Source organism: Heloderma suspectum, chromosome 5 (genome assembly GCF_057233095.1).
Source record: "Heloderma suspectum isolate Gila_16-S chromosome 5, 16-S_ref, whole genome shotgun sequence".
Taxonomy (NCBI): domain Eukaryota; kingdom Metazoa; phylum Chordata; class Lepidosauria; order Squamata; family Helodermatidae; genus Heloderma; species Heloderma suspectum.
In genome coordinates this window covers 202,139,417-202,159,846 of record NC_139462.1, presented here as the reverse complement: position 1 = coordinate 202,159,846, position 20,430 = coordinate 202,139,417, and the positions used below count along the sequence as shown (strand labels likewise).

General features: G+C 42.0%; 1 protein-coding gene across 7 annotated transcripts in view; it reads left to right on the top strand.

Moving 5' to 3' along the window:
• C5H10orf67 (chromosome 5 C10orf67 homolog) overlaps window positions 1-20,430 on the top strand; it is an 84,681-nt gene that overhangs the window by 43,512 nt on the left and 20,739 nt on the right. For 6 of the 7 annotated variants that reach the window (XR_014792424.1, XR_014792422.1, XR_014792420.1 and 3 more), the window contains 7 exons: window positions 1,106-1,247; window positions 2,631-2,689; window positions 4,990-5,061; window positions 7,739-7,804; window positions 14,343-14,474; window positions 18,417-18,502; window positions 18,610-18,675. Coding sequence is in view for 1 of the 7 variants with exons in the window: in XM_084859054.1 (XP_084715180.1) it covers window positions 1,106-1,247; window positions 2,631-2,689; window positions 4,990-5,061; window positions 7,739-7,804; window positions 14,343-14,474; window positions 18,417-18,502; window positions 18,610-18,675 (623 nt within the window). In the remaining 6 variants the exon portion in view is untranslated. The remainder of the gene's footprint in view (window positions 1-1,105; window positions 1,248-2,630; window positions 2,690-4,989; window positions 5,062-7,738; window positions 7,805-14,342; window positions 14,475-18,416; window positions 18,503-18,609; window positions 18,676-20,430) is intronic. The other variant, XR_014792421.1, reaches the window with a different exon arrangement.

Genomic DNA, 20,430 nt, shown 5'->3' with positions numbered 1-20,430 from the left:
TTGGCTTCTTGGTTGTTTATTTTTAAGGATTTCAGAATTCAGTATAACGTTCTGGTGTCATTATAAAGTTGTGTTTCGACTTTTGTCTGAGAGCTTTTCCATCTTGTCGAAAGAAATATGTGGCAGTAAAATCTCGACAGCCATTTGACAATATATGCAAATGTGTTAAATAGCTTTGAAGCAGACAAGAAGAAAGAGTGGCTCTCCCAATAAGCTTGGATGCATACGAAGTCTTTTCCATAATGAACGTGGCAAGATTTTAACAAAGGGCATGCATAATAAAAATGTAAATGAGTTTGCTTTACCAAAAGTATAACTTTAAAGTCTTTTGTTGTATGCTGTCCTGGAACTTTCCTACAAGGTTATCACTGTTCACATGGAGATTTAAACCAGCGTCTTCAATGGCATTTTTTTAAAAAAACAAAAAACCTCAACGGCCTATGTGTGACGTGCATGCAAAGCTACCTTAATGTTCACAATATGAATTGCCTCTGGGTGGCTCCGGCACTCAGCAGAAAACCAACTGTGTTGGTATCAGGAGGCCTGATGGACTCCATGTGGCTCCCAGCCTGGAAATTTCACCGGTTTGACATGTGATGTGCTCCTCATGGCAATGGCAGTGCTGTCACTGAGAAGCGGCACAAAGGCAACAAGCCCCCCTTCTCCTTAGCTGTGCACTTTGCAACCCCCTGGAGTTGCCTGCCCATGGTTTCTCCTGCCTGCCTAGTTACGGACAGCACTTCATAAACACAGAGAGAAGTGTGGGTGGATAGACCCCAGCTGCCTTCCTGGACACAGGCTCCACAATAAATTGGCCTGAATGATGAGGGCAAACAAACAGTATGATATGCATTATTCCCGTCAATAACCCGTCCCCATGTGTTACGGTCTTTGTACATAGGGTACCGCAGCCTTTCTTCCGGCAAGTTCTATTTAGTCTCCCAGTTTTCCCTCCCATTCATATTATAACTAATATGACAGGATTCAGAAATTTTTATGATAGCTGCATTGTATAAATGTTGTGTGCCCCGGCGGCATATTTACATTTTCCCCCTCCCCTTTTATGCCTCATGCTTTAGAAATAGATGGCTTCTTAATCTTTCAGCTTCCACATGACAGAGACATTGAAACAGAGTTGCTTCAGCAAGAAAATCGGGAGTTCAAGGAACAAGTGGCTAGCCAGCTTGAAAAATTTACACGCCTTCAAGAAACTCTGAAACGCAAAGAGAAAGAATATACTGCCTTAGGTAAACTTTCTCACAGAACAAGAAATTTGAGTGTGTGTGTGTGTGTGTGTGTGTGTGTATGGGAAATTAACATTCAAAATCTCAATTGGGCCAAAAAGTATGGCACAGTTATTCTTGAATGTTTCCATTTTCCTCTGTAATTTGAGGTGACCCTTTCTCACTTAGTGGAAAATAACCTTGTTTCAGCATTTGTTTATTTTCCTTATATTTATTCATGAGAAAAGTTTGTTACCCACATGAACATTAAGACTTCTAATATTTACAGTTCAAAGTGATGATGTTGTACAGTAGTACTCTAAATTTTTCCTCCGAATCTACATTTTAATAAATATTTATACTTCTAACAAAGCAACTCCTCTTATCAACTCTTATATAGTATCCATCTGATGATGAAGTATAAGACAAAATGTATGTTAATGAGGCACAGGCATGAAAATGCATCTGTTCTGTGGTTAACTGCTATTTTTGCTGGTTATTTCTATACAGGTCAGATATTCCAGAACCTGAAACCTTTATATATTTTAGTAATTCTTCTTTAAAAAAAAAAAAAGCTCTAATTTATGGCATCTTAAATATGTGTGTACATATCTAGTAATGCAAATGCCAATGTACCCAGGTGTGTGTGTGTGTGCACTCTACAGGATACCTCTCATTGCTACACAGTTAAAATGGAAAGCTAGAAATGTGTGGATATAAAAGATTTCTGGATAGATAGATAGATAGATAGATAGATAGATAGATAGATAGATAGATAGATCGATCCTGTCTTCTGGCCTTCTAGGGACTCCCAAGGCAGTTAACAAACTTTATAGCAATGAAGTGCTTGTTAAAACAAGACATGAGTATAGCCATACTAACCATAACAAGTGAGCTATGAAAGAATTATGGCAGCATACGGGATTAAGGGAATAAAGACACAGCAATGCCGTTGGACAAGAATATGAATTTAACATGAAGCCTGTATTATGTTAAGGCGATTTTATCACCTCACAAGATGGTGTCTTTCCTTCCCCCCTCCTGAATCTTCAGAAACGTGGTTTGAGCAATAAAGAACCACCTGCTAAAGCACTTTGTATTAGCTGTGACTAACAGCAAGGATGTCCAAGGCTAGTATTAATGAAAAGCAATGGGCGCTCGGACACACTTGGCTCTTGAACTTATTTCTTAATCTCTCTCTCTCTCTGGCCAGCCAGCTGAACAGCAGGAAGGAGGCTGTGAAGGTCAAGGGCAGTGGTGAAGGTCACTGGTCTGCCACCGCCTTCACCCACCACGCATTCCAGTGGGCTTACAGACTGACGTGTAGTGCACAATATGAATCTCTTTAAATAGCCATGTAATTTCATGGTCTGCTTTATTCCCCCCCTCTGGTCTCACTTCTTTCAGAGACTGAAATGAAACATATGCAGGACAAAAAAGGAAGAGATATGAAGACAATTGAAAAGGTACTGTATTGTTTATGTATTTATTGACAGTGATGGATTAGCTAATACAAAGATGTAAGAACCTGGGAGTTATTAGGCCCATATAGCTGAAAGAATGTTCAAAGGCTGATCATCCTCTTAACTGCTCCAGCTGATGAGTTGCATTTTCTATAACTTGCCATTCTTCATCTATCAGACAAGTTGGTATTCTTTCTTTTAGAAAGATACAGTTACTGAGGGGCTGGAACTGGCAACCTCAGATATTGAGGCTGGGGCTCACCTGAATCAGGTGCAGAAGGCAAATGGGGGGATAAAACATCAACCTCTGTAATGGGCAGGCAATGTGAAGCCTCTGGATTGGCCAGGCCTGGTATCATTCCCTCTAACAGCAAACCCAGGTGGATGTGTGCCTGTCAGTTTGGAGGCAAAATAGAACCACCCAAAATAATGGAGCAGTTTCTACATATTCAGGGGAATCTCTAAATATTCAGGAGTAGAGAAGCTTGTAAATATAATGAAAAATAATGTTTTTTAAATCCCCCAAATGGCCCAGCAAGCACCCATGTGGTCCCAAGACTTACAGAAGGTTGATGGTAGTTGAGCCTATAGAGACGGAGGAAAGGGGTTTAAGGGACAGAGATTAAATTAGATAATTAGACTCTAGAATAAATTATTTTATGAGGGGTGGGGGTCTTGAGATGGTCTTGAGATGGTAATGTGCATTACTTCAGTTACTTCAACATTTGGTAAGCCAGCTCTGCTGCATTTGGGGGCTTTTCCACTCATTCTGACCCAAAGTCCAGCACTGATGGGACCGCTGCTAAAGGAACCAGGAGGAGTCAGGCAAAATTGTGTGAGTCTACAGCCTTAAAGTAAACACATGAACTGGGAGCAGAGCCATGCCAAGTGGCTCCACCCCAATGTCATGCATGTAGCATAGCCCCCCTGAAGTTTACACACACAGCACAAACATCTGCAGAGAGGGGACCTCCATGCAGAGGTCTCCGCATGAGCCTTCATCTTTGGTGGGAAAGTGCTACAGTGCAGGAGTTTGAACATGGCTGCTGTCAGGAATTTCTTCACATTAGAGCACTGGTAACTCTTAAAGCTATGCTTCTTCATCTTTTTGAACCTAATGCTCCTGGATTCCTGCATGAAAATCTCCTTAAGCAATTGTATTCAGCTGCAAAGTCACATATAGTGTGTAACTGGAAGTCTCCAAAGCAACCAACTAAACAGCAATGGGCTGATAAAATTTGAGAGCCTATGACGATGTATAAACTTACTCAGCAAGTGCAGCAAGCAAAGAATCCTAACTTTAAGAAAGATATGATGGCACCGTGGTTTCCATTTATTTCCTATGTTGAAGCTCTTCAAAGTTTTGATCAAATTCCTACCAAGTACAGTTACCTATACTGTATCAACCCTGAGTGCTCATTGGAAGGACAGATAATGAAGCTGAAGCTCCAATATTTTGGCCACCTAATGCGAAGAGAAAACTCCCTGGAAAAGACCCTGATGCTGGGAAAGACTGAAGGCAAAAGGAGAAGGGGACGGCAGAGGATGAGATGGCTAGATAGCATCACGGATGCAATGAATATGAACTTGAGCACGCTCCGGGAGACAGCGCAGGACAGGAAGGCCTGGCGTGCTATGGTCCATGGGGTCACGAAGAGTCGGACACGACTGAACAACAACAACAACAGTTACCTATATTTTTTCTGACTAATAACACATCTACAAACAAAATAATACACACTCGTGCATGCTCTTTTTATATGTTGTATAAACTGTATTTTCACTCTTTCATTAGGTATTGAGCTCCTACTTAGGTGATTTTACTGTAGATGTCCCATAAGCATATCAGTTATAGACTAATAATTATAATTAGTGAATTCCTTTGTTTCTTTAGGGATCTTGACTTACTAGTATGTATGTTCTTTTTGTTGCCTTTATTTTGTTAACTTTATTTTGAAATAAAATAAAATGTCATGGTAAATCGGAAAAAAACAAAACAAAAAAAAATTCATCTAGTGCCTTTCTAGCACTCCTGACCATGGGCAAGTTCTGCCGAATAGCAAGTGCCAGACCAGTGTTTTCTCGCTATATGCCAAAATTCAGAGGCCACTGCCCATTCTTGGACTTAGGGACTAGGTGCTGAAGCATCTAATAGCCAGCGTCTCCTTTCATTCTCCCTGTAACATTCATAATTACCCAAGGGATGTTTTCCCACCCAACTTCTAAAACTTCTTACTTTTTAAAAATGACACAGTTCTATCCTGTTATAATCTGAGACCTCACAATCATATTTTAAATTTTAGCTAATGAACACTCAAGAAATACTAAAGTTGGAGCTTGACAGGGAGAAGCAGAGAGTTTTATCAAAAGCTCGGGTAAGATCCTGAATGAAAATATTAAACTATTATACAGAATGTTTGATGACCTTAACTTCAGGGCATTACAATACATTGTGTATTTTTCCTCCTCTCCCCAACTGTCCTGGTAAAATGGTTGGAGGGGTTGAGCTGATGTTCCAGCTTGAAAAAGATAATTATGTCTTAAAATATGACATAATTATTATGTCTTAAAATATGACATAATTATTATGTCATTGTTTCATTATGATCTATAGGTGCTCAAGGGTGATATTGTTACATCTTTCCTGGGCTCCCCCTTGAAAATGGGAGCAGACGACTGGGATGGTGTGCACACAATTTCCTCCCAATATCTCACTCTTCAAGGCAGATAATCTCATTGCAATTTATTTTGTATCTTTCTTCACCACTTTGAAAACAAGCACAAGGGTCATGCTGGGACTTGAACTTGAAAGCTGGAATTCTGTTCCACTTGGGCACACCGCATTTCATTCCAGTATCCAAATCAACAAGCCAGACAATCACGTTGCAAGATGCTCTGAATTCCCGCCCACCCGCTTCCTCTAGAAAACAGGAGCGAGGGGCTGGAGCTACTATTCAAATGTGAAATGGAGAGTTATATCAGTCATAAATGTATATACTGAGTCTTACTCTAATAGCTCAATACTCATGGGAAATATGCATTCAAGTACATCTTATATCTTTCCTGAGCCTCTTGAAAATGAGTGTGAAAATAGAACCCATTCAGCTGGAGGATGAATTTTAAACATGCATTTTGGGGTACCAGGGAGAACAGAAGTTCCGTCCGCTGTTTACTGTGTGTTAATAACTTACATACGGTGCTCTGTTGTATAAATTTTAAAAAGCCAGCTTCATCCCTATGAGCTTTTTTTAATGAGGATTTTCTGCTGGTTCATAAAGGGGCCATATATTAAATATTTGAGGGTTTGGCACTGATTTCATGAAAACTATGGGCCCAATCCACCATCATGTCAAAGGGGCTTCTCATTCCTAGAGGCTCCAGTATTGCTTTTTAACCCCCTTTTAAAGGATTCAAGAACTTCCCAGACAGCTGGTCCTTCATTATATCATTGGATTCCCAGTCTTTTTGGTAATATGGTTTTACATTGGCCATTGCCAGTATGTTTTTGTTACAGTAAATTGGGTGGGGTTTGTTACACTAAAAAAGAAGATGCACAGCTTGACTTGCTTTTTTAAATGTGCTAAAAAGAATGATGCTTTTCATAAAAAGAAGAAAATGTGAATAGCAAGTCAATATGACTTCAGCTATTTAAATATTCACGTTGTTTTTGCAGCTTGTCACACTTTGTGCCAAGTTATAGCTGCTCTACTTATTTAGTTTTGTTAGTCTCAGCACTATGTGTCATGAGCTCTTACACAGAAGGTCAAACCATGGTGGTCAGTCTTTGACCTCAAAGAGAGTAGAAAAACAGAGTTGGATATTTAGAAGCTGTTACAAAATAAGAGGAGTGGTTTAGTGTATATTTGGCACCTTTTTATAAAAGACCAATCTGTTGTCATTTTGTTTTTCAGTCAAAACATTGTTCTGGATGGGACGGGGAGCAGCTTCATGATTGCCACAAGGGCCAGCCATAAGCACTCTACACAGCCTGGGTGGGTGTGGGTGTCGGAAGTGTCTCTGTGATTGTCACAAGGCCCTACAAATCAGTACACTGCACAGCCAGCCTCTTCTGGAGACAAAGTTCCTCAGTTCTGTTTGGGAATTATATGTCCCTCCAAAACAGAGGAAGTGTGTGTCCACAGCTGCTGCAGCTATATGCATCTATGTGCAGCTTATCACTGTACATGTAGGGAATAAGCAAGAAGTGAAGTGTCCAAGGCTACCTAATAAATAATAGCTACCATATGGAGCAATGTATAGTAATGTACAGGATGTCCCATAGATTCTTGGGCTATGATTTCCATCAGCATGCCCAGAGTTTCTGCTGTTATGTTATGCAGAATGCTAAAATATCAACACTTGATTTTGATTTCCCTTTCTAATTTCCCTTCAGTCTGATAAAACCATGTTTATATCAATGATTCTTTCAGCTAATACATTTAAAAGAACTTCATAGTAACCCCTTAATTCAGCAATGCCGATTCATGAGAAACAGGAGACCTTTAAAATACAGAGTGCTTCATGTTAAACTAATCATTGTTTAAGGACAACATGAATTTCTTTCTACAGGATTTATGTTGTTGATTTAACAAATTTGCTAGAATTGTAAAAATAACAGGAGAAAATCAATGCATAATTTCTGAAAAAGAGGGGTGCCAGATTCAAGCCTAACTGAGCAACACACCCTCTGTTGTGAAAACTTTGGCCCTTAATCTTAGATATGTACAGAGAAAGAAACCTTGCTCGTGCTCAAAGGCACTCTTGACCTCATGATTATTTCACATGTTTCAAGACGAAATGCTGGCACTGACAGTGGTTTTGAGTCTGAATCCTAATTAGGCCTGGCACAAACTGAGCCTGCAGTTTGAATCATACTTACCTGGGAGTAAGTCCTATTATACATAATGGAACTTACTTCCAAGTAGACATGCATAGGATTGTGCTGTCAATCAAGAAAAGTTAATGTCTCTCTTCCACCAGTGTTAGAACTTTTATTAAGAATTTGTTCTTGTAAGCATATTGAATTTCCCTTTCCTCTGTCTTTATTTTAAGGAAGTAAAAGAAGCACAAGACACTGTAGCAAAATTAACAGAAGCCACAGCTCATGCTATACCAAAGGTGATTTAATCTGTTTGCTGTATGTGTCGTTCTATTGCCTGACATGATAGGAGGCACCTTCCCTTGTATTTGCTGTATTTTTTGCTTTTGAGTTAAGCTCACTTTGTTGTTGTTGTTATTGTTGTTGTTGTTGTTGTTTTATTCATCTTTAATGGGGCTTATGAACGACTCGCATAGGTTGTCCGAAGACATCCTTATGTGACTTTTGCAACCAGTGTAATATGTTAAGATCATGAGTAGGGCCTTGCGAGATCAGATCAACGGATCTTTTTAATCCAGTGTCCTGTTTCCAACAATGTCCAGCCAGAAACTTCCAGAAAGCACACAGATAGGACATGAAGGCAACAGCCCACCTTCGTTTACCCCCAGTGTCTGGTATTCAAAGGTCTTCCTAAGAACATGGAGGTTCTATTTAGCTAATAGCTTGCGTTTGCACAACAGTGATTTAGCACTTCCCAGAGGAAGCCTTGACATGAGCAGAAACACTTGTTTCTCATTTGGGGCAGGAAGGCGGAGCTCCGTTATGCAAGGCCTCCCGACCTGTCCCATTTGAGAAATGAGCATTTTCACTCATTTCTGGTTGCTATAACCAGAAGCGCTAAAACTTCCTTCTGCAAGCAACAAGTCCCGCCTGTGGACAGGAATTGGTTGGGCATAATGGGAATCAACGGAGGCATAAGCACCCCATTGGATTCCACCCTAGTGATGCTTCTGAAAGCTAGTTTATACACAAGACATATTACTTTCAATGCGTCTAGTAAAAAAAAAATTTTCAGAACGTCACACTACTCAAAACCTTGTCTGTTGTGCCCCCCTGGAATTTGTGCACCAAATTCCGGTGGGCCCTCAGCACAGTGCTACCAGTGGGCTACTGCTTCTGTTGCATCTCCCGCCCGCCTGCCCACCAAACCCCCCTGCTCACCCACCCCTCCCACCCAGCCACCTGCTTGCTCACTCGTCCTCACCCACCGACCCACCCACTCGCTCGCTCGTACCAGTCACCAAAGTCACCAGCCTGCCTGCTAGCCACCTAGCCCCCAAAGCCTGCTTCTGTTCTTCCCTCCCTCTGTTCCTCCCTCCTTTTTTTAACTGCTGTGGGGATAGTGGTGGCACCTCATATTCCTCCTCCTCCTTACATGGCCAGCGCTGCTGGCAAAGGGCCATGGCACCCGAACCTGACCCTGCACACAGTTTTAAAAGGGTCCTTTTTCCTTACATTTTGAGTAACCAATCAGACTCTGCCTTTAGGGGGGACCTGGAAGTCATTAAGCTACTCCTGTGCCCTCATTGGCTGAGCCCTCCCACCAAGACAGCATCTGATTGGTTCAGATCGCTGCTACTGAAAATGTCCATTTAAATATATATATTTTAAAATGGTCACAGTGCTTCCTTTTGCCAGCATGGCTGGCCAAATGGGTGAACAAGGAGGAGGAGGATGGCAGCTGTGGCAGGCCTGGGCCCTTCTGAGCTTCTGGGCCCTTGACACCTGCCCGCCCATGCCAGACCTGGTGCCCCCTATTTCATAATGTTTTCCATGGTGCTCTATTCAATATGTGGATGAGTTGGTTGCCTTTTTAATAATAAATGACTGCTTTTGCATTCCTTTCTAAAGATAGCCTGAATTTAGAGCTGATAAAACACTGTTTGACTAAATGTTACTGTTATCCTACATCTTCCTAAAACATAATGGCACACAAACAAGCAAGTGCTCAAAAGTTAATGTCTAAGTTCACATATAACCCTCCTGGTTCTTTGATGGTGTATTGCCTGTAAGAGGTATTTGACTTCCTTTATTAATCAAGCCTATATTTGGAAAAGTGTGACATTCAGTGGGAAAGCCACACATGTTGAGATTAGCTGAACCTAAAAACTGTTCCACGAGAAAGGACAGAAATGTGATCAGTTAATTATAATGTGTAAATATTTTCGAAATATCTCTAGTTTGTTCTGAGATTAAAAAAAAATGCAATGTGTTATCAAGATTTCTGTGTTTGCTACACTTAAGGGGAAAATCCAGTAATCCATTTGTGTCATGAATCCCTTAAAATGCTGTTCCCTAATAAATTATCCTGCAGTATCAACTGAAAAAGCTATAGATCCCAATCCAGTAAAAGCTGCTTAAGCTTATTTCCCATGGATTTAATGGGTTTTAAGTAGGTCATGGTTAACACTGTCTTGATTTCAAAGGGACCTAAGGATGAGTAACTTTCCCTGGACCAGGGGCAAAGAGTTCATATTGAATTTTGAAAAATCCTAAAACATATAGTAATATGTTTTAGACCAACCTATAGAAAAAACAGAAGATAGCAGAGAGCTAGAAACATGATGATTGGTTTCTCTGCATGCAACATATGAATTTAAAATTGAAATGTGTATTTCATATTTTTAATACTGAAGCATAGCCCAGTGTTCATTTTTTTGGCTGTCTGAAGTACATGTCCTCCATCCACATTAGAAATGTGAATTTCAAAGACATAAATGGCCATTTACCCCCAGTTAACATTTTATTAATTTCATTGTTCAGCCCAATCCTATGCTTGTTCACTTGTAAGTAAGTCCTCTGGGGCTCATTCCCAAGTACATGTACTGCCTTTTATCAAAGGCTGCAGTCTTTGATAAAAGACTGCAGCCTTTTATCAGTACAAAATTACAAGAAAAATGAAAGAGCACAAGGCAGCATGCGCAGAAACTGAGGGAATAATGCCTTGCTAAGGCTACCTGGCAAATTTATAGCTGAGCAAGGATGTTCAAGCAGAAACTTCCTGAGTTACACTGGGCCGGTTCACACACTCCAGCAGCCCGACCTGGCATATTTAAGCCATGATGCGCTGTGGCATGGGCAGCCATTTTGAATATTGAAGCTGCAACCGCAGCTTGTCATGTCATCCAAACCCAGCAAGGGTGGGTTGTTGGCATGGTTAACAAACCAAACACAGTGCTAAAACAATGCTATGTTCAGGGTGGTTTGTTAATCATGGCAACAACCCACCCTCTCTGGGTTCAAACAAAACAAGCCACGCTCACGGCTTGAATATTCAGAAGCTACCCAGCACACACCGGCACATGACATGTGATCATGTATACCTGGTTACTGCTAGTCACTGGGAGGGTTTGCATGATCATTTTCAGCCACAGTGGCTTAAATAAACCACCATGGTTTGTGGCATGTGCTGGGTGCCCATGGTTGCTTGTTCCATAACCCAACCCCTGCTCATAGGTTGTTGTGTTATCCAAACTTGGCAAGGGTAGGTTGTTGGCATGGTTAACAAACCACCCAGAACCTGCTATTGCTGCTCACCCTCCTCTTTCTTATCACTGCTACCACTTGCTTGCTTGACAAGCAGAGAGCCACTGAGCAAGGATGCAGTGACATCTCCTGGTCCTCCTCACTACCACCATTGTCTGGGCCAGAGTGAGGGTCAGGTGAGCAAACAGGTTGCAATGGTAAAGAGGAGGAGCAACTCTAGGAGACTCTTTTTAGTGGGCCCCTGCTGGAGTGTGGGCCCTTGCCCAGCGCCTGAGCATGCCTACCCTTGAAATCGGCCCTGCACAGTGCAACCACATCTAAGTGAACAATGCCTCAGAGAGCCTCTGCTGCTTCCCTGCCCCCATCCCACATCCACCCCAACAGACTGAGTATGTCCAACATACGTTCGCCCTTTCTTTGAATAAGTCAGTAAACAGAACTATCTGGGTATTTTTGGCTAGGATTCAGAGGAGCAGAGGAAAGCGTACAATGAAGTTCATAAAGCAGCATGAGAGAAAATAGAATACAATTACTGCTGAACACATATGCACCTTGTTCAATATTTATCTTTTAACACTGATTTGGTGAAGTAGCTCGAATTGTGGTTTGACACACTGGAGGGCACCTGCAGCCATTTCAAAAGGTTTCCTAAACCTTATATTTGTATATATCTGAGCTGTATTTGCACAAGAAAAAGTGTTTTTTACATATATATGTGTGTGTGTGTGTGTGTGTGTATATGATTCCTGAGTTTCACTGAGAACACAGTAAGCTCTGATGAAAATCTTATTTTGCACTGACTACTGAACAAATAAATAAATAAATAAATAAATAAATAAATAATCCATTCCTGCCTTTCCACTAAAATTGCTCATATGTATGAAAAAAACACCTGTAAGGTTCAAATTAGAATAGAAAATTTCATTCATCTTAAGATTAGTGCTCAAGTTGCCTGACAGTTGCTCAGATGTTTATAACCACAAACTACAACATTTGTTTTAACCTCAAGCAATACCCACCATCCAGAAAAGGCTAGTTTATCAGTCTTGACAAATCAGAACCATATTACAAATTATAGCTCATCTACCTTATGCAGTTCAAGTCTATATTTTCTGGAAAATCTCAAGCTGTGATGTCCATAATTTTTTTTAAAAAATGAGTGTGTGCTTTTAAAACTTTCAGGCAATGTCCAGATGCATGCTAGATGTGTTGTGACATTAAAAAATGTGCTTTGCTCATATGCTCGTATGTTAAGAAGTATGAATATTATGGAATAAGGTACTGTGTGTGTTGTGCTATGTTCTGTCCTGTTTTGGAAGATGACAACTTAAAATACACCTAGTATTTTTCTACAGACATTGCTAAAAATGGAGGCGTGGCTTTAAAAGTTGAGGCAAACTATGGATTATCCCTCTCTGAGACCTCCAAGGAAAAAGATGTGTGTTTTTAGAATAGGCACTTGGGTTGTATGTACTAGATGAGTTATTGACATATTGTAGTAAGCCTGTGATTTATTGAGGTCTATATTCTAACTCTATTTGGATGTTGCCCCCACCTGGTAATATCCCATGCCACTCCTGAAATATTTAAACAAAGAGACCCCATGGGAGAGGCAGATTATGATGATGATAATTTACTTGCTGAAGTGGCTATTTCCCCTTTTCCTCTCCCAGATCACCATATGGGGCACAATCCTATTGGATCCACCCTCCTAACTCGGAAGCATCTGAGTATCCAAAGCAGGGTGGGAGGTGTGCTGCGCCTCACACTGTACAATTTAGCTAGACGGGCATTTTCCCCCATCTAGCTGAGGCGTAAGGGAGGGAGAGGGAAGGAGGCTGGGGAGGGCTTATACAGCTTATACAGTGTAAGCTGTCCCCTCCCCTCCCCACCAACCAGCATGCCCCTTTTTCCTCCTCTCTGAGCTCGGGTTTGAGAGCTTATAGAGGCAGCCAGCATGGTTTTCTCCATGCTGGCTGTGAGGGGAAGGGGGCAGTGAGCTCAGACACCTGGGTCCAAGGTCAGAGTGCTGTCTCCAGCATCAGATCCAGGAATCCGAAAAATCCTAGACACTGTCCAGGAGCCATAGGATTGCTCTATTAATTATATCATGGCAGTTTGGATGTAACACCTAAACCAGCCTTTCCCAAGCTGGTACCCTCCAGATGTTGCAGACCTCAACTCTCATCAGACCCAGCCAGCATGGCCAATGGTCAGGAATCTTGAGAGCTGCCATCCAACAAATCTGGAGGACACTAAGTTGGGGAAGGAAATGATGGTTTCACATTAGGTGAATGAGCCTCAAGTTTATGCACTTCCATCGCCTCCTTTGGCACAGCCGTGAGGACATCCGAAAACTGAGAGCCAAAGTAGAAATCATGCAAGAGATTCATCATCAGGAATATGTGTGCGATTCAGATCAGGACCGTAGCACTGTGGGAATGGGATGCCACCCTTTTCCCTTCATCATTTTCCCAATTTAAAGTACTCTCCCTGAAGCTGTTAATTTCTCTGTAGGAGGAACATACACTGACCATACTTACTTGCCAATTCCAGTCGTAATTTGTCTTATGCTGTTAATTATTAATTTTATTTCTTTCTAAGCAACATTTATACTATGCCTCTTTTATCACCAATATTTAAGACAATTAACAGTAACGCAATTTTAAAAATACAATTAAAGCAATGCATCAAAATAAAATAATCAAAATTAAGAACAGCCCAAAAATTCCCATCCAGAAAAATAAAACAGCATCTAAAAAAGCCCACTGGAACAGAGACATCGTGGCTACCTGGGCATTCCAGATTCTGAATGCCACTATGGAAAAGTCCCAACAACAGGCCATGGGTCATTTGAGGGCTCCTCGAACAAGCGATGCCACCCTGGTTCAGAGAACTGGTCGACAGCTGGTTGGCCACTGTGTGAACAGAATGCTGGACTAGATGGACCCTTGGTCTGATCCAGCAGGGCTCTTCTTATGTTCTTAACAACAAGCCACACCCAGGCTAGTAATTAGGGAAATGGCACCCAGCACATGCTGGCACATGCCAGGGATTAAAACAACCCATCGTGGCTTAAATAAGTCATGTTGGTTTGTTCTGATTGTACAAACCAGGTCCCTGTCTCTTGTGCCCACCTGCATGCTTCTGTTGACAGGGGAATTCAGAGTAAGGCCTTGGAAGTGGACAGGTTCTCTCAGACAGGTTCATATGTCAAGAGATGTTTCCTGAAAATATTGAACTATAGTGTCCAGAATTCACTGACTGTTACTGTTGTTGGGTTTTTTACAGGTGCCATCAGACCATGAACCAAAACCAGGGAAGAGAGCAAAAGGACTGAAAGGGAATGCAGCAAGGGAAGCCGCCGCCAAGGAAGCTGCCGCCAAGGAAGCCTCCATCAAACAAAAAGGAGAATGGGGACAAGTATGTCTTAGGGCCAGACTACACATTCTGCTTATCGCGCAGGTATAGCTGAGCCTGACATTTTTCTTTACTCCAGTGTAACTGCATGTGGTCCCAGTTCAGATTTGGACCAGCATGTTCCACGAGGGAAGGATGAAAACTTCTCCCCCTCTATGTTTTTCCCCCAAAATTCAGCCCCCTCATGGGGAGGGGTTAAAAAAAAGAAAAGAGTCTCCATTAGAGTCAATGGAGAGATCTTTTAACGTCGTCCTCCATGGGGAAAGAATTTCAGAGGGGAAAATGAGTGGGAGGAAGGTTTAATCATTTCTTCCAAGAGCACATGGAAGAATCTGAATTGGGACCCTGCACAGTTACACTGGAGTAAAGAAAAATAGGCTCAGCTACACCTACGAGATTAGCAGGATGCATAGTTTGGCCCTTAGTGATATGCTACTGTTATTATTCTAAGCTAACAGAATCTTAGTGAAGAAGTATCACATAGCAAAAAAGTGACTACCACCTTTTTTTATGACATTTGACAACAGAAGGATAACGTAAGGCTGTATCCTCAGCTACTATTTGACATGGGAGATGTCCCCAAAACAGCTGTTGTGATCCGTACCTCATCCCACTAGCATCCCTAAGTAGGGCAATACATGTCTGGGCATTTCCTCTAGAAAGTGAGCACACCTTTAGTGAGATTTTCACTGCCACTGCCATGCTCCTTGGAACATCTGAACAGGTATGCCAAGGCATTGTGGTTGATTCCACTCTAGCCCTTTTCTCTGGAATTGCCATCCTTTGGTCACTCTGTTTTTATGGAGAGTTGAGATGATGTTGTAGCCAAATATTTTCAACATTATTTCCTGCTATTTCACTACAGAATAAAGAAAAGACCAAACTAAATAAATAAATCATGGAAGGAAACTAGCAGGTTACCTATTACTAAAGACCACCCCACCAGGAACAGAAGCTGACTAATTTAGGGTCCATTCACCACTCATTCCCCAGTTATGCTGAATAAGAAGGAGTGAAAGGGACTGAACTGTAAGAGGAAACTACTAATTAATGTTGCAAGGGACTTTTGCTGAACTGGGCTTAGCGAGCAATCCTGTGGCCCCTGGACAAAGTCTGTGGGGGCCAAAGGATAGTTCCGATTCCTGGATCTGAGGTCGCAGATGCCCAGGAGTCTGAGCTTCCCTCCCCCTCTGCCTCACAGCCAGCATGGGAAGAACTGTGCCAGCTGCCTCTCTGAGGTCACAAAAGCTGTATCCCCCCAGCCTCCTTCTCTTCCTCTCCCTGACGCCTCAGCTAGATGGGCGAAAATGGCCATCTAACTAAAATGCAGAGCAGGAGGAGTGGGAGACAAAGATCACCTCCCCCACTCCTCTTGCTCTGCATTGGATGGCCATAAGCCTCTGAGTTCAGAGGCTTACAGCCATCCCCATAGGACTGTGCCCTTACTTTTAAGTAAACATAAAGAAAAATGAAGGGCAATGAAGCCAATTATCCATATGGCTGGATAATATGGTGTTGTATTAAGGGCTGTGTAGAACCACCACGTCAAAATTACTAAACTGTACAGTTAGGAAACACCCCAAATCCCCAAATGCCAACAAGGTATTCCTCATGATAGAATAGGAGGCAGCCAATAACCACAAGTGGATCTAGTCAGAATTGGGAGGTCTGCAGCATCAATCAAGCAGCAAGCTGGAGCCCTTCCATGTCTAGTAGGCCCGTTCTGCCACTAGAGAAGTGTTCCAAACCACAAAAAATGAAACACTAGCGAGAGAGATAGCAAATCAAGGAAACAATATATATTGTTTTCAACAAAGCAATAAAACAATATATATACAAAAATTCACTTGTAATGGAATTACATCATACACCCCACAAACATTGATTTACAGTAGGTAAGGACTTGATACTGAAGATAGATGAAAGATAAAGCTGGAAAGGAAATCTGAAATGCCACAGAAGTTTAACGTAGAGCTTTGGAAGAACAAACCAGCTGATAGCTGGCCATTAGTCCATTTTGAAAGATCTTCTTCATGAGCCATATTTCATGGGAAACTGTAGCCAAACACAGTTTGAAGTTGGTTTAAGAACCTGCCTTGTTCTGATCTTGGTTTCCTGATCACTATAGTTTCCCCATTTGGATGTGATGGCACATTATGGTCAGTTGAAGATTTCCTGAGTAAACTGGAGCACAGAGAAGGAGGAGGGAAAGGGAGGAGTACCTGGGCACAAGGCTTGTGACTGACAAAGAGTCGGACACGACTTAAACGACTGAATAACAACAACCTCCCCTGTGGACTGTGGGAATGCTGTGGACATAATATACCTCGACTTCAGCAAAGCTTTCGACAAAGTGCCCCATGATCTCCTGATGAGCAAAGTAGCTCAAAGTCGGCTAGATGAAACAAGTATGAGGTGGATCCACAGTTGGTTACAGAATCGGACTCAAAGAGTGCTTATCAATGGGACCTTCTCAAACTGGGGAGAGGTAACGAGTGGGGTACCGCAGGGCTCAGTTCTGGGCCCAGTGCTCTTCCACATTTTTATTAATGACTTGGAGGAGGAGGTGCAGGGAATACTGAGCAAATCTGCAGATGACACAGAATTGGGTGGGATAGCAAATACCTTGAAAGACAGAAACAAAATTCAAAGTGATCTGGATAGACTGGAGCGCTGAGCAGAAAACAACAGAATGACATTTAATAGGGATAAATGCCATGTTCTGCACCTAGGAAAAAGAAACCAAATGCACAGTTACAAGATGGGCAATACGTGGCTCAAGAACACTACAAGCGAGAAGGATCTTGGAATTGTTGTCAATCACAAGCTGAATATGAGCCAACAATGTGATGTGGCTGCAAAAAAGGCAAATGCTATTTTGGGTTGCATTAATGGAAATATAGCTTCCAAATCCCAGGAAGTACTATTTCCCCTCTACACAGCACTGGTTAGGCCTCATCTGGAGTACTGTGTCCAGTTCCGGGCATCGCACTTTAAGGAGGATGCAGACAAGCTGGAGAGGGTTCAGAGGAGGGCAACAAAGATGATCAGGGGACTGGAAACAAAGCCCTATGAAGAGAGACTGAAAGAACTGGGCATGTTTAGCCTTGAGAAGAGAAGACTGAGGGGAGATATGATAGTGCTCTTTAAGTACTTGAAAGGCTGTCACATGGAGGAAGGCCAGGATCTCTTCTTGATCATCCCAGAGTGCAGGACACGGAAAAATGGGCTCAAGTTACAGGGAGCCAGATTCCAGCTGAACATCAGGAAAAACTTCCTGACTGTTAGAGCAATACGCCAATGGAATCAATTACCTAGAGAGGTAGTGGGCTCTCCCATACTAGAGGCATTCAAGATGAATCAGGGATGCTTTGACTTAGATTCCTGCATTGAGCAGGGGGCTGGACTCGACGGTCTTATAGACCCCTTCCAACCCTATTATTCTATGATTCTATTATTCATCCCCAGCCTGCATGGATAATGGCATTTTAAAGATAGGGCCTCTTTAACTGCATTTTATCCTGCTGTTCTACTGTATTTTAGTTTGCAATTATATTATTTTCACTTTTCATCTTAAGACTGTAATCAAATGGCATCAGCCAACCCCACACAGCCACCCTTTTTTATTTCTTTAACATCTGATGAATTCTGGAGAACTCAAGAACTTGCACATATATTTTGTGCCCTTTGAGTTTGCCTAATAAAGGTATTACAGTGATAGGGATTTTGGATTTTTTTAAACAATATTTTTTGTTACTTTATCATTCCTAAGTAGTCTGAGTATAGGTCTGTATAGAAAAGGGAGATATAAGTCATTGACTGAATGATTGATTGAGTGAATATTTACATCACTGCCAAACTGTTGTAGTTATATTTTTATGTATATTGCATACGTTGATCATTAATGCATAGATCTCTTTTGTAATGACATCTGCACTTGAAAAGGATCCAGCAGCTGAGAAGAAAGCATTACTTGATGAGATAAAGAACCTTAAAAAATCTGAACATGAAGCGAAGCTGCATGTACAGAGGTATATGTACAAGCATTTGCTGCATAAGCAAGAATTTATTGCATAGATAAGACTCAACCATTCCAAGATTACAAAACATACCAATTCTCTTTGTTCCCTCCTTTTAGACTTGAACAGGACTTGCGTCAGTCAGGTCGATCTTGGCAAATGAAGTTTGAAATCCTAAAGAAAAGGTATTGCATTACTATGACAGTTGGGCCCTATCTACATGGCACTGCTTTCACCCTTCACTCCATCGCAACTGCGCAGCATTGCAGCTTCAAATTAGCTTCTGCTGCGATACACTCACGATTTACTGTGGGCTTCCCTAACAGACTCCACCATGCCCTTTTTTTTGCCATTACATTTTAATGCGCAGCTGCACAGGCCCATGAGCGTGGGGGTGCGACACTTCAGTGGCTGTTTTGTATTTTAGGGGTTCTGTTGTATTGCTCTGAATACAGAGAAATGTGGCAGGTACTGGCTACATTATACCTCTTTGATGAAAATAAATAGCTTATAAATGTGTCTAAACCCTTTGTGCTGCTAGTTTCAAGCTGTATTCTCCACAGATCTCAAACTAACATTCTTTTGGAAATTTAGGGAGCAATCCTATGGCCACTAGACAGCAACTAGACAGCCATAGGATATCCTGTTTTCCGGGAACCGACCTCGGAGCCCGCGCTCCAAGGTTGGTTCCTGGAAAACCAACCTTTCCCCCCTTCCATGCTGCCTCAGAGGCAGTGAGGAACAGCCCTGTCCTCCGCACTTGCAAGAGGAGTGCGGAGGGGCCAAAAAGGGGTGTGGCTGTGGGGCGTTCCAGGGTGGGGAGAGCGTAGCTGCGTCTACACCACATCCAATGTATTGTAGAGCAGCTTCCTTTCCTGCTCCATGGTCCTGTGGCTAGACAACCGCAATCAGCTGTCTAGCCAAAAAAGCAGGGCAGGGGAAGCGCAGAGGGCATGATCCCCTCCGTGCTTCTCCTGCCGTGCTTAGGATAGGTGGACACCTCTGAGTTCGGTGGCGGCTACCTATCTCGATAGGATTGCACCCTTAGAGGTTTGTAATTTGGAAATCAATGGATTGTATCCAATGTTAGTCCTGCTTAGACCCATTGAAATGAATGGGGCTTGAGGTAGGCTAACATTGGATACAACCCATTGGATACAACCCAATAAAGCCAATGGAAAAACACACGAGTTCCAGGACTGAGCCATATACAGCAGTTACTTTGGAATCAGGTGTTTAGAGCCCAGAAGACAATTTTTGCCCAGGCAGACTCCTGAAACAGGAAGCCAATTATAGCTCTTCCTTTTAAGAAGAGCCAGTGGCCAGCCTGGCTAAGCAGAGCCAGTCCAGTAGCTGGGAACCCTTTACTGACCCGATGTATATTTCAAACTGTAGCCCTGGTGGCTCATTTAATGGGGCAGCAGCTCACAGGGCATTAGGTTCTGGGTTCCAGTCCCAGAAGCTTCCTAGATAAATTGTTCATCCTCTCATATTGGCTCAGTTTAGCACCAGCCTTATTTATGTTATTTATTTAAGTATATAATCCAAAGAAACACAAAGCTCCAATTAAAAAAAAAAATCTGTTGGAAAGATTGTACAGAAATATATTTTCCTATGGATTCATTTAGAAATGTATCCCATATCCAAAGAGTTACATAACCAGAATATTCAAATTCTTGCCTTGCTTCACTTCTTACTGCTAAGTATATTGAAGTGCTTTGTGTAATACATTACTGGTTAAATTTTCATGAACATTGTATTATCTGGCAATTGCCTTGAGTTTAAGGTTTGCTCTTATTTATGGTGTTTTCCCCCAGTATTCCCCATGCTGGATTCAGCTATAAAATATGGGAGCCCTCTTGTGGTTAAAATATGATAAAGTTTCAAAAACGGTAACTGAAGACTGTGTTTCCTAGTGGGTATCATCTTCCAAAAATAGA